The sequence below is a fragment of the Rhinopithecus roxellana genome, chromosome 18, assembly GCF_007565055.1.
Source record: "Rhinopithecus roxellana isolate Shanxi Qingling chromosome 18, ASM756505v1, whole genome shotgun sequence".
Classification (NCBI taxonomy): Eukaryota; Metazoa; Chordata; class Mammalia; order Primates; family Cercopithecidae; genus Rhinopithecus; species Rhinopithecus roxellana.
This window is the reverse complement of record NC_044566.1, coordinates 13,387,155-13,401,619: the sequence shown is the minus strand read 5'-3', so window position 1 is coordinate 13,401,619 and position 14,465 is coordinate 13,387,155. Positions and strand designations below refer to the sequence as shown.

General features: G+C 41.9%; 1 protein-coding gene across 1 annotated transcript in view; it reads right to left on the bottom strand.

Annotated features, from left to right (window-relative positions):
- The window catches only part of WIPF3 (WAS/WASL interacting protein family member 3), a 49,078-nt gene extending 44,688 nt beyond the window's left edge, over positions 1-4,390 (bottom strand). Inside the window, exons 1-3 of the mRNA XM_030922414.1 lie at positions 4,325-4,390; positions 3,372-3,545; positions 384-465 (exon numbers count right to left, since the gene is read on the bottom strand). Of these exons, the coding sequence (XP_030778274.1) occupies positions 384-465; positions 3,372-3,545; positions 4,325-4,390 (322 nt within the window). The remainder of the gene's footprint in view (positions 1-383; positions 466-3,371; positions 3,546-4,324) is intronic.
- Between the last annotated feature and the right edge of the window lie 10,075 nt (positions 4,391-14,465).

Sequence of the window (14,465 nt, the reverse complement as noted above, 5' to 3'; positions counted from 1 at the left end):
GTTTGGGGAAGGGAGATGACAGTCCAGCCCAGATCAAAACTTTGACATACACATCTCCTGCTATTTGTCACCCTGTCACCATATGCCATCCTCACCTTTCCAATACTCGTAATTGTGAAAAATGCTAATAAAAATCTTAGCTGGTCAATTCTAATCTAGTAGGTCATTTCTCTCAACAAGGATCCAAACCCTATCATTTTAATACAATTTCAGCCTTGCAGTCTTCTAAAGGTAGCTTCTCCAATGTGGCCATTAAACCTAAAATTAGTGCTCAGGTTTCCAGGCATACAAGCCTGCTCATCACCCCAGCCCTCAGCCTACCCTGTCTCCTAAAACTTGGGGGCAGACAGACATCAGCAGCCAGGGTATTTGCAGTTCATTACCAAGTCTAAATCCCAAGGACAGCCAGAATGGCAATGTCTCCCTTCTACTGTTGCCATCTTTATGTAGGAGAACACAGAGAACCTGGAATCCAAAAGAGAGACATGAAATATTTGCTTAAAAAACTAACTTTCTCCTGTCAGGTCTGACACAATGTTCCCTGCACCCCATATGTGCATAAGTCAAGTTGTTCTAGAATGAGGTACACTGAGATCTAACAGTTCCAAGTCTCATTTTTAGAAACCCAAATATCCAATTCCAAGCCATGCTCAAAAAGAATGTACCTGCTAACCTTCTTTTCTAAAGCCTGATTTTTTTTTTTTTTTTTTTTTTTTTTTTTTTTTTTTTTTGAGACGGAGTGTCACTCTGTTGCCCAGATTGGAATGCAGTGGCATGATCTTGGCTCACTGCAACCTCCCCTTCCCGGGTTCAAGTAATTCTTCTGCCTCAGCCTCCGGAGTAGCTGGGATTATAGCAGGTGCATGCCACCATGCCCAGCTAATTTTTGTATTGTTAGTAGAGATGGGGCTTTGCCATGTTGGCCAAGGTCTGATATCTTAAACAATACTGTGTACAGACCTGTGACTGTTACCTGGAGTACAGAACTGATTCACCCTGTGCCCCTTTGCTTCCTTGGAGGTAAAGCAGAATGAGGGGGTCTTTTGTTGGGGCTAAGAGCTATGAGTCTGGTCCTTTTCTTTACATCCATAAAACAAGCCTACCCATCAAGGTTATCTCATCCGCTTCCATGACTTGGTTATTATCTGCGGCTGTCACCTCCTCACTTAGGGATGTAAAGGTCACCTCATACTCATCCCTTTTCCTTATTCTAAATAGCCAGTCCACTGCAAACTCCTGTTGTTTTTCCTGATTTCTCAGAAATCTGTCACCTCTTTTCCATTGCTGCCATGATGTCTTAATGCAGGCATTCATCACCTCTGGATTCCCTTATGTGGTTTTCACGTCTCCTTGCCCTCCTCCACACAGCAGTCAGAGTAATCTTTATAAAAGATGTATCATTAATTGTGTCATTCATTGCTGGATCCATTTGAATTGAATCCTGAGGATTCAAATCCCCTCACGTTGCATAAGGCCCTTAGTGACCAGCCCAGACTTTCCATTCCTTGAGCCTTCCACGCTGGTGCTCACCTCCAAACCTCGGCTTGAGTTGATCTCTGCTCTTTTTACACTTGTCTCTTGGCTGTCTCCCAAAAGGCGTCCTGATCTTGGAAGGTCAGATGAAGAGCCCTATCTGTGTTCCTAGAGCAACATGCCTACCCTTAGCAGAGCATCTGCTACCCAGATCATGTTATTCCACTCAAAATCTGCAATGACTTTCCATCTCACTCAGTGGAAAAAAATCAGAGGCCTCATTAGTATTGCCTGCTGAGCTTGCCCGGATTTCCACGGGGTACCATGAGTTTATGTATAAATGCCAGCTTTTTCCTACCCAAACCAGTGTTATCAAGCAGTTCTATTGTGTGTCAATCCCTTCCCAACTACAAACTGCACATCTGGCAATACATTGTAGTACTAATTTTTAGCAACAATGAGAATTTTGATACCAGTATTAATTCTAAGTCTCTTTAGTAGGGAATAATCAGAAAAATATAAGAATAAATGTTAGGGATGGAAAGAGTAGAAATGAAGAAACATGGAGAAAGAGAGATTTGGGACATGTGTAAATTGGGCAGATACAGACAGATTTCAGAGGCAGGGATTAGAGACTCAACTACCCCATAACTATCAATTCAAAAGGACATTAAACATATAAATGGTGGATCAGACACTAGACAAAAACATGTCTTTAAATGCACGTGATGGTTACTTTAACTGATAAAAGTAGTTCACAGAAACTGCTGGAAAGAGGGGGCTTGAAAAGATGGTAAATAGGAATCAGTAAAGCGAACTCCTTGAATATTAATGTAACCCAATATTATTTAAGATTTGAGTGCTAACTCTGTGCTACGCATGGTGTTAAGAGTGGGGATACAGGTGGGGCGCAGTGACTTACGCCTGTAATCCCAGCACTTTGGGAGGCCGAGGCAGGCGGATCACCTGAGGTTGGGAGTTCAAGACCAGCCAGACTAACATGGAGAAACCCTGTCTACTAAAAATACAAAATTAGCCAGGTGTGGTGGCGCATGCCTGTAATGCCAGCTACATGGGAGGCGGAGGCAGGAGAATCTCTTGAACCTGGGAGGCAGAGGATGCAGTGAGCCAAGATTGCACCATTGCACTCCAGTCTGGGCAACAAGAGCGAAATTCCATCTCAACAAAAGAAAAAGAAAAAAGAGTGGTGATGCAGCATGGGTAAGATTGCCAGGATGTTTTGCTCGGGGTGGATGGGCATATGTACATGTGTGTGGGTGTGTGCACATTCCCCGCATAATGACTTATCAGTCAGTAATGCACCACACAGACAACAGTGGCCCTGTAACAGTATAATACCATATTGTTACTGTACCTTTCCTATGTTTAGATATGGTTAGATACACAAATACTTACCATTGCGTTACAGTTGCCTACAGGATTCATTCAGTATAGTAACATGCCATACAGGTTTGTAGCCTAGAGCAACAGGCCATACCACATAACCTAGGTGTGCAGTAGGCTCTACCATCCAGGTTTGTGTGAGTGCACTCTATGATGTTCACATGATGACAAAATCACCTAACAATCTATATGCTTCAGAACATATCCCCTTCGTTAATCAACATATCACTGTATATATGTGCATATACACACACACATATGTACATATATTTTACATATTTGTGTATGTGCATACACACACACACACACACACACACACACACTTCTCATTATTTTCTAGACCCAGAGCCTCCTAGCTGGTCTCCAAAACTGGACTCTCATCTCTCTTTGAGACAGCCTTCAAATGACCATTTTTAAAGTGCTAATTGACTCCTCTATCCCAAAATGCTTCAATGGCCCACTAGTCTCTACCGAATCAAGGAATTCAGCCATACTGTCCCAAGATATCTTTCCTTGGCCAGTTGGAGCCTCATTCCAGCTGCTCTGGGTTTATCCTGTGTCTCTTCTTTCCCACTTCCAAGCCCGTGCTCAGGCCACCTCCTCTTCTGGGGAAGCCCCACACCCAGCTCTGCCATATCTGCCAAACCTTTCATCTCCCTGTGAAGCTCCTGACATCAAATACAGTTTACTTTAGAAAATGTATTTTTTGAACTTTCTCAACTAAACTTTTCCTTGTGTGATCTGCTTTTCCACTGCCGAGGCACATCGTTTTTAATTCTCTGCAGCACTGCTCGTATCTTGCCCAGTATTATAGCTTCTACATATTGGTCTTGCTCCTTATTTTTGAGTGCAAAAACTAAGCCACTCCAGTTTCTCTTACCAGTGAATCCAGTTTAAAAAAAAAAAACTGTGGGAGCAACCTATCAGTATTTGTTGACACGAACTCTATAGAAACCTTAGTCTCTGGATCTTTGACTCTGCTTCCCCTGACATTTATCTGCTCCCACAAAGCAAGCAGGTATGGGAAGAGAAGTGATTGTTTTTTGAGGTCACATTTCAGCCCTGATTCTTCCTAATGTCTTCACCCTTTTTATCCTTTGGCCACTGTGTCCCTAGAGATGTGAATTCAATTCCACACCATTCTCTCCTTTTCAATGATGCCAATATTCTCAGGCTTTTAAGACTAAATTTTAAATTATGAGAAAATTTGATCTTCAAACCTAAGTTGGAACTAGAAAGAACAATCTCATGAACTCAAAAGAAAAAAAAGGGGAGGGGGCTAGAGTAAGGAGTCAAGGGCATGGCACCAGGAATAACTAATAAATAATACATAGTTGTAACAGTGTCAGGTTTCATATCTTCTATTTCTTCTAGACAAAAAGTACTATCAAAAAGAAACATGCCCCTGCCCGGCAGATTAATCTCCAAACTAATGAAATAACATTACTGTTGTTATTTCCAACTCGTCGTGCTGCTGGCCCTCGGTCTCTGTTAAGGGCTTCTCCCCATTCATCCAGGCTCGAAACCTCAAAGGTCCCTATGGCTCCTTCTTCTCTTTCTCATTTGAAATAATCAATCTTTTACAGAGGCCCGGCTCCTTCTCTCTACTTAAGAGTGCACACAGCAGTGACTTTAGCATTTGGGTAAGGGAATTAACAAGAAGGCTGCAACATGCAATGGGTGACAATGACAAGAGCAATAATAAAAAGAAACGGGAAGGCATTTGTATGTGCCAGGCACTGTCCCAACCGCTTTGCATGTATTAATTCATTTCAAAGGCCCTGAACAACCCTATAATGTAGGTACTAGTTATGAGTATTATGTCCAGTCTACAGATGAGGCACAAGGGTGAAGCAGACCATCCACTGCTACCAAGTACAGAGCTGAGCAGTGAGTCCAGGCAAGTTTGACTCTCTTCATCACAACACAGCCTCTTATACCCAGCAAATACAAGACAGGCCTGCAGCTGGGAGGAGGATGGAGTGGTCCCACTGCTCTCTGGCTCAAAGACAGGGTAGATGTTGCCTTGCAAGCAGTGTGAGAGCCAGAGCAGGAAGGAGTGGGCAGGAAAGGGGCATCAGAGAAGAAAAAGGGAGGATGGGTTGAAACAGACACTGAGTGGAGTGTCGAAGAAGGCTGGGGCCAAAGGAGCTAAGTGCTAGGCTTTTGCCAGAGCCAGAAAGGACGGCCAAGGCTGAATGACAGGCTCTGAGAAGAGCCTGATGAGTGCATTAAATGCCAGCAGCCACCTTGGCAGGGGGACTGAGAGGACTTAAAATGGAAAGTGCACAGAGTAACCCTATGCTGTGTGGCTGATACCCTCAACTGTAAAGAAGCTGTACCTGAAACTCCTTTGTCAGGTAACAGAGAACCTCTTATGGGCCAGCCCTGCTGATCCACCGCTCTCTTCTGAGTGTTGGGCCTCTTCTCTCCTTGCTTGTCTCCCTATTGGCTGCAGGGCAACAGGGTCTTTGGCATATGGCCTCCCTTTGTTGACTCTAAAATAATAGTGGTTATGAACACTACTCACATATGAAAGGAGACAAAGGTAACAAAAATAACTAAGCAAGGGAAAATTCCAAAATTTCTAGAAAGTTCAAGATGTTTCCACAGTACTGTCTGTTATAGAAGATAATGTAAGTGAATCTAGACTTCCTTTTCTTTTTTTTGAGACAGAGTCTTGCTCTGTCATGCAGGCTGGAGTGCAGTGGCATGACTTTGGTTTACTGCAACCTCCGCCTCCCCGGTTCAAGCAATTCTCCTGCCTCAGCCTCCCAAGTAGCTGGGATTACATGCACGTGCCATCACGCCTGGCTAATTTTTGTGTTTTTAGTAGACACAGGGTTTCACCATGTTGGCCAGGCTGGTCTTGAACTCCTGACCTCAGGTGATCCGCCTGCCTCAGCCTCCCAAAGGGCTAGGATTACAGGCGTGAGCCACCACGCCCAGCCTAGACTTCCTTTTCTTACTGTCAGTTTCTAGGACCTTTGCATGACAAGTCCAGACGCCTCTAGGTCCAGACTTGGATTGAATCCTAGAGAAACAATGACTCACAGCTAGCCCAAGGACAGTACTGAAAGGGTCTCATTGCTGGATTTGACGGAATTCTCATCCATTACAGAACCTTCTTCCAAATCTCTCTGGGTTGGGCCCCTAGGTCACCAGACCGGGCTGCTGAGCATATGTGCTCTGTAACTGTGTCATCCCTGGGCCTCACTCCAGTTCTAGGCCCTGTCAATGAAGAGTAGAGGCCTTTCCTTCCCCGTCTGCACCCAACAAGTCCTTCTTTGGTTTGCAGTGATCCTCCATACCCCTAGTGTCTCTGTGGTTCATGCGCTTAACATTCTTGGCTCTTCTCTGAGCCACTTCTTCCTGCTAGTTGCACTGCCAAAGCATATTTATCCACTCATTATTAAGAAGGCAGTGTGGTACAGTGGAAAGAGCTGAGTTCAGGGGTCAGTTCCTCAATTTACTATTCTGTTCTGGCTGTCTGCATTTCAGGAAGCATCTGGGTCCAGTCTGCCAGTGGCCAAGTGTGCTTGGTGGAGTAAGTCACCCCTAAAGACACCCGAGACAGCCCCTCTTTGCAGTTAAAAATGAGGGCTCCAGAGTCCCATCACCTTGGCTGGGATTCTTGGTCTACCATTTATTGTGGCAAAACTTAGGCAGGTTACTTGACTTTTGAAGCCTCAGTTTCCTCATCTATAAAATTTGGGAGAGAGTAATAACTACCACATAAGCTGTAGTGCAGATTAAAGGAGGTAATCCCTATAATGAGCTTAAAACAGAGCTTTGCACCTGGTAATTACTCAATAAATGTTAGCTGTTAATATCAGTTCCCTCTAATAATTTTCAGCAGACTCCACCTTTTCCTGTTTTAAAGCTTGCATTCCCTGGAATAAAGCCAGAGATCCAATAAAAAGAAATCCCCAGATGACAGCTGTGTAGCAGGTCTAGAAAACAGCCAGTTTAAATTAGAAAAGAATGGAACACATTCTGAGCAAGAGAACGTCTAAGAAGCTGGGTGATACTGGGCATCAGGGGAAGAAAGAATATGGTTCCCTTTCCCCAACCACTCGTAAAAATAAAGAGAATCTGAAATGTGGGAAAAAGAGAAAATTGGCCAAGAAAGACATTGATTCTGAATAACTTAATAGAGTAAGAAATGAGTTACCATATCTTAACCCATTAAAACGTTGAGAGTATTTCGGTCACAAAGAGAGAGAAAAGCAATCATACAATCCTATTTGTTTCCTTACAGACAGTATTTGTTCTTCATAATCCTAAAAGTATTGTCTTTCAGAGATTTTCAACTTTTAGAGACATTTGTAGAGACAAAGCAGGAAACACTGAATATGATTACACAACTGAAGGCAAACGTTATCCTTAGCTATGAAGAACTGACAGAGTCCAGCAATATGTAGAAATAATAATAAACTACAACTAAGTGGGGCTTATTCTGGGAATACAATATAATAAAATCTGGTTCAAAATCAATCAATAAAATCCACCATACTAATAGTCTAAAGAAGAAAAATCACATGATCACATCAATTGATACAGAAAAAGCATCTGACAAAATTCAACATCCATTCATGATAAAAACTCTCAGTAAACTAGGAATAAAAGGGAACTTCAACAACCTGATTAAAAAAAAAAAAAACTATAGCTAACATTACACTTAGCGGTAAAACATTTTCTCCCAAGATCAGGAACAAAGCAGGGACGTTCACTCTCACCACTCTTACTGACCATCATAACGGAAATTCTAGCAAGTGCAAGTAAATGGCATAACAGATTGGAAAGGAGGAAATAAAAATTGTACCTCTTCTCAGAAAATATTATTTTCTATGTAGGAAACTCCTAGAACTGATAAGTGAGTTTAGCCAGGTCATAAGATACCAGGTCAGTACACAAAACTATATTCTGTACCAGCAAAAAACTGGAAATCAAAAATTTAAAAATATCTTAAAATAGCTCCAAGTACAGAGGAAATACTTATGTATAAATCTAACAAAACATGCACAGCATATGGATTCTTAAAACCAAAAAAATGCTAATGAAAGAAAGCAGACCTAAATAAATGAAGAGAGATGCTATGTTCATGAATTGGATAACTCAACATAGGAAAGACGTCAGTTCTTCCCAGGTTAATCTGTAAATTCAATGCAATTCCAATCAAAATCCTAGTAAGATTTTAAAATAGATATAGACATACTAACTGTAAAATTTATATAGAAAGGCGAAGGAACTAGAATCATCAAAACGATTTTGCAAAAGAAGAGTAAAGTTGGATAACTCACATTACCTGATTTTAGGACTTCCTATAAACTACAATAATCAAGATGGTATGGTCTGGTTAGATAGAGAAATAGAGATGTATGTTCATATGAAAGCTTATGCATGAATGTTTAGATCAACCTTATTCATAATAGATCAAAACTGAAAACAACCAAAATGTCCTTCAGGAGGTGAATGGATTAATAAGCTGAGGACTACTACCCAGCAATGGAATAATAATGATAATAAAGGAAGAGCAGTGGCTGCCATGGATTAGGGGTGGAAGGAAGGTGTAATTACAAATGGGTGGCACGATGGAGTTTTTAGGGGTGATGGAATTGCACTGTGTCCTGACGGTGGTGGTAGTTACATAAATCTATACATTTGTTGCAATTTACATAGTTGTTACCCTCCCCTGCAAAAGTCAGTCTTACTATATGTTAATTTCAAAATAAATACATAAAAACAAACAAAATTAAAAATACAGTTGAGAAAAATTGGGACATGGAAGATAGAAAAGAGATGTAGCAAAGGGGAGAGACACCACAACCTCATTTCACAAAACAGAGGGTGAAAGAATGCTGTCAAAAGCTGACCAAAAGCAACAGAGGCTTCAGTGTATTATTTAAAGTTACAAATGTAACCACAAACGGAAGTAAAAATAGTGCCACAAGGACAAAAAAAATTAGGAGGAAGGTGGGGAGGAAGAGAAGAGGGGTGATTCAAGGAAGCTAAATCCTCATCACTCATAGTAGCGAGTCAACAGATGATGGCTCAGTGTGATAAATAAAGAAATAACAGGGTTGGCATATTGTTTAGAGATTGCAACTTAAACTCAACACACTGCAATAAGCTTATTATCTCTCCTACTCCCTGGCCAAAACAGTGAGCCCCATTGACAGACACAAACTACACTTGCAACGTTGCTCCTTTCACTACCGTCTTTGCACAGCTCATTTTTAAACCATGGACACATAAAAATTTGATATGCCCACTGGGCCACTTGCTCAGTTCTAATTTCTTTTCATTTGCAGGACAGAGTTGATAATATATCCCCAGGCCAACAAATGACCAGGCCTTTACCAGCCCAAGTGACTATCCTTGCTGACTATCCCATGTCTCATTGACCTTTTATCATTTCTCGGCCCTACAGTATCTTTTATCATATGAGAAAGTTTAGACATCCGGAAACAACCATGTCTGACATTTTCCCTAGGAAAAAGAAGGAGCATCTCCCCCAGCCTCATCTTGAACTCAAATTGAGTTGTCTAATGGTCTAGTGTGTGTGTGTGTGTGTGTGTGTGTGTGTGTGTGTGTGTGGCCTTCACAGAATAAGGTAAGTGGGCCAGGAGGTGCTGCCAGTAAGGAAGCTAAATGAATGTGTTCTGGGAAGAACATGACCCCTGAATTATATGCCCCAGAGGACCCATGGACACCATGGAGTGTTAGAAAGACCTCCCCTCCCATGTCAGCAACCATGCCAGGCCTTCCTGCCACTGCATGGCTGAATTACTGCAAAACACTTCCAGATAAATCTTCCCCAAACGCCATCAGTCCCTCTTCTGAGGAAGAATGGACGATGGCTCTGTCTGACTCAAATATATCTTTTCCATGAAGTATGTTCTGAAAACTCTGGTGAATCTTTCTTCATTTACCTGATTTTTCCCAAATAACGATGACAACAACATCAGTGTCCTATAATTGCAAACATTTGCAGCTTATAAGTCTGTCGCTAGATATGATGACATGTGAGTCTCCCAACAACCCTGAGGGGTAAATGTCAGTTCCTTCATTTTTCACCACATAAGCTCAGTGACCCTGCACACCGGGCATTTTCAATCCGTATTTGTTTGACTTTCTTCTTCTATGAATCACAACCATTCTGGTCTAAGTTCTCTATAAAAACAGACTCAGGCTGCTGCTCTTTAGAGGACAAATATCCATAATAAAGAAACAATAAACAGGCAATATATTAATAAATAAATAAATGGCAAATAGAAGGTAGTATAAACTACTATGCTAACAGGTCACAGCAAAGAGAAAACAAAGGAAAGGAGACAGGAAGGCAGGACTAAGACTGCGCAGTACCCCGCCACCACCCCTTTGCCCTGTATATTTAAGAAAAATCTCTCTTGTAAAGTTACATTTCTTTTCCTAGGAAAATATTTGTTACGTCCATATGTTCATGGACAAAAGGTCAAATATAAGCAAACATAGTAAATAAGTGCTTCCATACCACAATTTGCAAGTAAAGTATAAACTCTTCCATTCCCCCCAGAATCACCAAACTGAGGGTATTGCTCCGACTCACACAACAAACATTCACTGAGAATCTCCTATGGGCAGGGACAGAGTAGGGGGAATCCAGACACTTCTATATATTACTTCCATGGTGACACTCACGAATGAGCTGAAACACCTAGAATCTACTCAGTCTACCTCTGGGCTTTGCTGGCATTTATGCGACATAGATAAGTCATTTAAGAATAAGCTGAGTGTGCAGCCCCAGGCCTGCATTTCCAACTGGCTGCTGAACATCTCTATGTAAATATCCCACTAGTACCTCAATCTTAACACATCCAAAACCAAACTCATAATCTCTGCCCCATCCCCACCCCTCCCCGCCATGCACAAACACACTCCTGGGCACCTCTTACTCCTCTCCTGATACGGAGCTCAATAATATCTTTCAAGTCAACCAGACCTAAAAGCAACAATTGCCTGTATCAATAATTTGTCAATTTTACCACCTATCAACCCCGCCTCCTCATGTATCTCTGATTCCTACCATCCTTTCTAGTTCTACTACAATTTCTTGTGTTCACTCTCTTTACTTCTCACCCATACCACTTAAACTATGGCTCCAATCTTAGCCATGGGAGTAGATCATCCTCCAGGGGTTATCTTAGTCTGTTTGTGTTGCTATAAAGGAATACCTGAGCCTGGATAATTTATGAAGAAAAGAGAGGTTTATTTGGCTTACAGTCCTGCAGGCTGTGCAAGAAGCACGGTGCTAGCGTCTGCTTCTGGTGGGGGCTTCAGGCTGATTCCACTTATGGTAGAAGGCAAAGTGGAGCCAGTGTGTCCAGATCACATAGTAAGAGAGGCAAGAAGAGAGACAGGGGGAGGCACCAGGTTCTTTTTAACAATTAGCTTTGGAGGGAACTAATACGGCAAGAACGAACTCATGGGGAGCTATCCCCATGACCCAGCCACCATCCATTAGGCCCCACCTCCAGCACCGGGGATCACATTTCACAATGAGGCTTGGGGAGACAAGTATCCAGACTATAGTAGGTGTATAAGTGGAAGTGGGAGGTTTGACAGTCATGGATTTAAATGGTCTCCTAATGGGACCCTTGCTTTCAAAACTTTTCCTTACAAACTTTCATGTTGTTTCTCCAATTTGGTTCTCTAGATACAGATCAGACATCCACAGACTTAGGTCAAAATTCACTAAGCATGGAGTTGAAGGCCTTCCAGAATCCGACCACAGTCCATGTTTCTACCCACCCACACACTATAGATGCCAGCCACACATGCCTATACAGTTGATGTCTGTCCTGTCCACACAGTTGGTGTCTCAAGGCCAATTCTCAGGCATTCCCTCTACCTGACACAGCCTTCTCCAATTCTGTTTATTGAAATCACACTCAGCTTCAAAGGCCTAGCTACAAAGGCTCTCTCAGGGAGCCCTAAATTAATCTGAGTCAGAATTAACTATTCCCTTCTGTGCATTTCCACTCTTATAAACTTATGTAAAATGGCCATGCATTTTAACAGTTTAACCCAGACAAGCAGATATCAGCTAGGGCTTCCAGAGTCCTTGCGATTGAGAGGAAACTGGCTCAGACCTCCTGCTTGACGCCCTCAGGAAGTACAACGCCTGCCAAGGACTTCTGCAGTTTCAGGGGAGCTTGTGTCTCAGGGTCATATTTGCTTCCAGGTTCCCACTTTCATACATCCTGTCTCTGCTGTATTCCTCATGCCTCAGAAATGCAGCTCAGAACCTTCTGGGATAGTCCCCACACCCAAATAAAGCAAAGAAACCCAAAAACACTCACACAAAGCATTCCTGATAAGCACAGTAGATGTTACGGAAATGTGTTAGAGAACAGAAAGGCTCTCCCTCCCAAGCCTCATCAACACCCTCACACTGGGCACTGGGCATCCCTGGCCCTCAAATGGCCTTTGATCTTCCCAACATGGAATGTCACCTGGTCCAGCGATCCTTTACTCCTGAACCTCAACCCAGTGTTCTGGATCTTCTCTCTCAGCTCCCTGCTCAACCGTCTTCTCCCTCTGCCCAGCCTCTTATGCGTGGAGCGAATTCTTCCCCTTGTCTCATGTGGTGTGCTTTATCCATTCTTACCACTACCTTGTTCCTGCTCTCAAGTTCCAGCCCTACCCCCACAGTTCATGAAGATATTTCCCCAAAGACAGCTCCCCAAAGAAGTGCCAGCTGCAGATATCCTAGTTTCACATCTTGACATGTATCTGTCTTCCCCAAGGAAGTTCCTTGAGGCAGGAATTTTGTCTCAATCAACCCTGCCGGTACTGAGCATAATGTCCTAAACATAACAAGCACTCTTAAAACTTCATTAAAATAAAATACGTTCTTCAATGTGAAAAATACAGTGGGAGCTGAAAATAAAAACAAGTATTTTTGTCATGAGAATCACAGAAGGGGCCCGCTGGTATAATTGAAGTGTGACTCATACAATGTACCCTCCTTAATGACACTCTTTGTATATTAATAAAATGGGGCCACCTCAAACTCTCCCTGAAAAATACAGTAGCATCTGTTTAAGTGAATGCCAGCAATTCTAAAAAGGAGCAGAAAAAAGTGGAAGGTCATGACAGCTGCAATGAATCAAAATAAAAATGTAGGCTTTCATTGTTCTTAATTATCATCGAAAAGTCTTTATGGCAATTATGACAGGCAGAGAATTCTGCTTAATGGAATAGACCAGCTAGTGGAGGAAGTACATTGTAACAGAATAAGGGGGGTATATTTTTAGTTCACTTCTCTCGACTGTATTTTTGTCTTGCACCTCCTAAAATTAGGCCTGCTGATTGAGGCTATATGTAATGAGAGTGGTGTGGGCTGATGTAACCATTGCTCTGAACCTAAGATATATCCCTATATACTGTCCTTCTTTTGTGCTGATGAGTCTCTGCCTCCTTGGTGTTTCGGTGAAGTTAACCCACACCCTATGGAAGAGGCTACAGCCTTGTTGAGAGTGGGGTGAGGGGAGAAGCCATTTAAATATCACGAAGCATCTGGAAGTCACAAGACTCTGAGGAATAGAATATCAATGTAGTTTAACAAACATCATCAACTGCCTTTGATGTGTCAGCTACTATTCTGATCTCTAGTATATTCCATTTCACTTTAAGAACCAAAAATACTTGTACTGGCAGAAAATACGGCTATGTAATATGAGAAAATATGGCTATGTAATGTGACTGTAAGACACCATAAAAATTAATACATAAACATTGTAAAGAAATCACATTAAAATGCCAATAATCTCTGGTACTCACTCTATTCATTTTGAGTAACAATAGGTTCATGCTGCAACAACCATGAAAAGGAGAGTTTTAAAGATGATGAATCTTTAAAAAATACAGAATGTAAGTCTTGATGTGCACAGTGGGAGAGGCTATGCATGTGTGGGGGCAGTGGGTGTACAGGAACTCTCTGTACTTTTTGTTCAATTTTGCTATGAACCTAAAACGCTATAAAAAAAGTCCATTTAAAAATTAAATCACATATACACACAGAGATATATTCAATGTTTACACAGAGTAGTTTAAAGAAAATCATACTATTAAAGCTCCACAGTCACCAACATTCCTGGGAGAAGTCACTGGGTAGAAGGTGGGAGAATGTGGAAACCCCAGGTAACACTAACGGCCAACAGCAGCTGGGCCACAGGAAGCAGAGCTCTGAAAAGTGTGTCTTCTCCTTGAAATGGTGGACCTCTGCACTGAGCTTTCTGGTTTATTTTGTCAAAAAATAAATCTGTAGAAAAAAAAGATCTGTAGAAGCCAAGTACCATGGAAAGGGTGTAGGAAAACTCTGCAGGAGAATTTTTTAAATCACTGTCTTAACTTTTTGTGGAATGAGTTGGGGCATAATCTACTAAAAATCAAGAAAAATAAATTCATCGATTTATATTTTCCAAAAGAATCAGGGACATATTACCACGATTCTTTTTAAGAGAAATGACTTAGTTTATCTTCTGAAATGTCAGATTGTGGGGGAGCAAAGTTTAACTACCCTATGTTGCAGGTTGGGGACA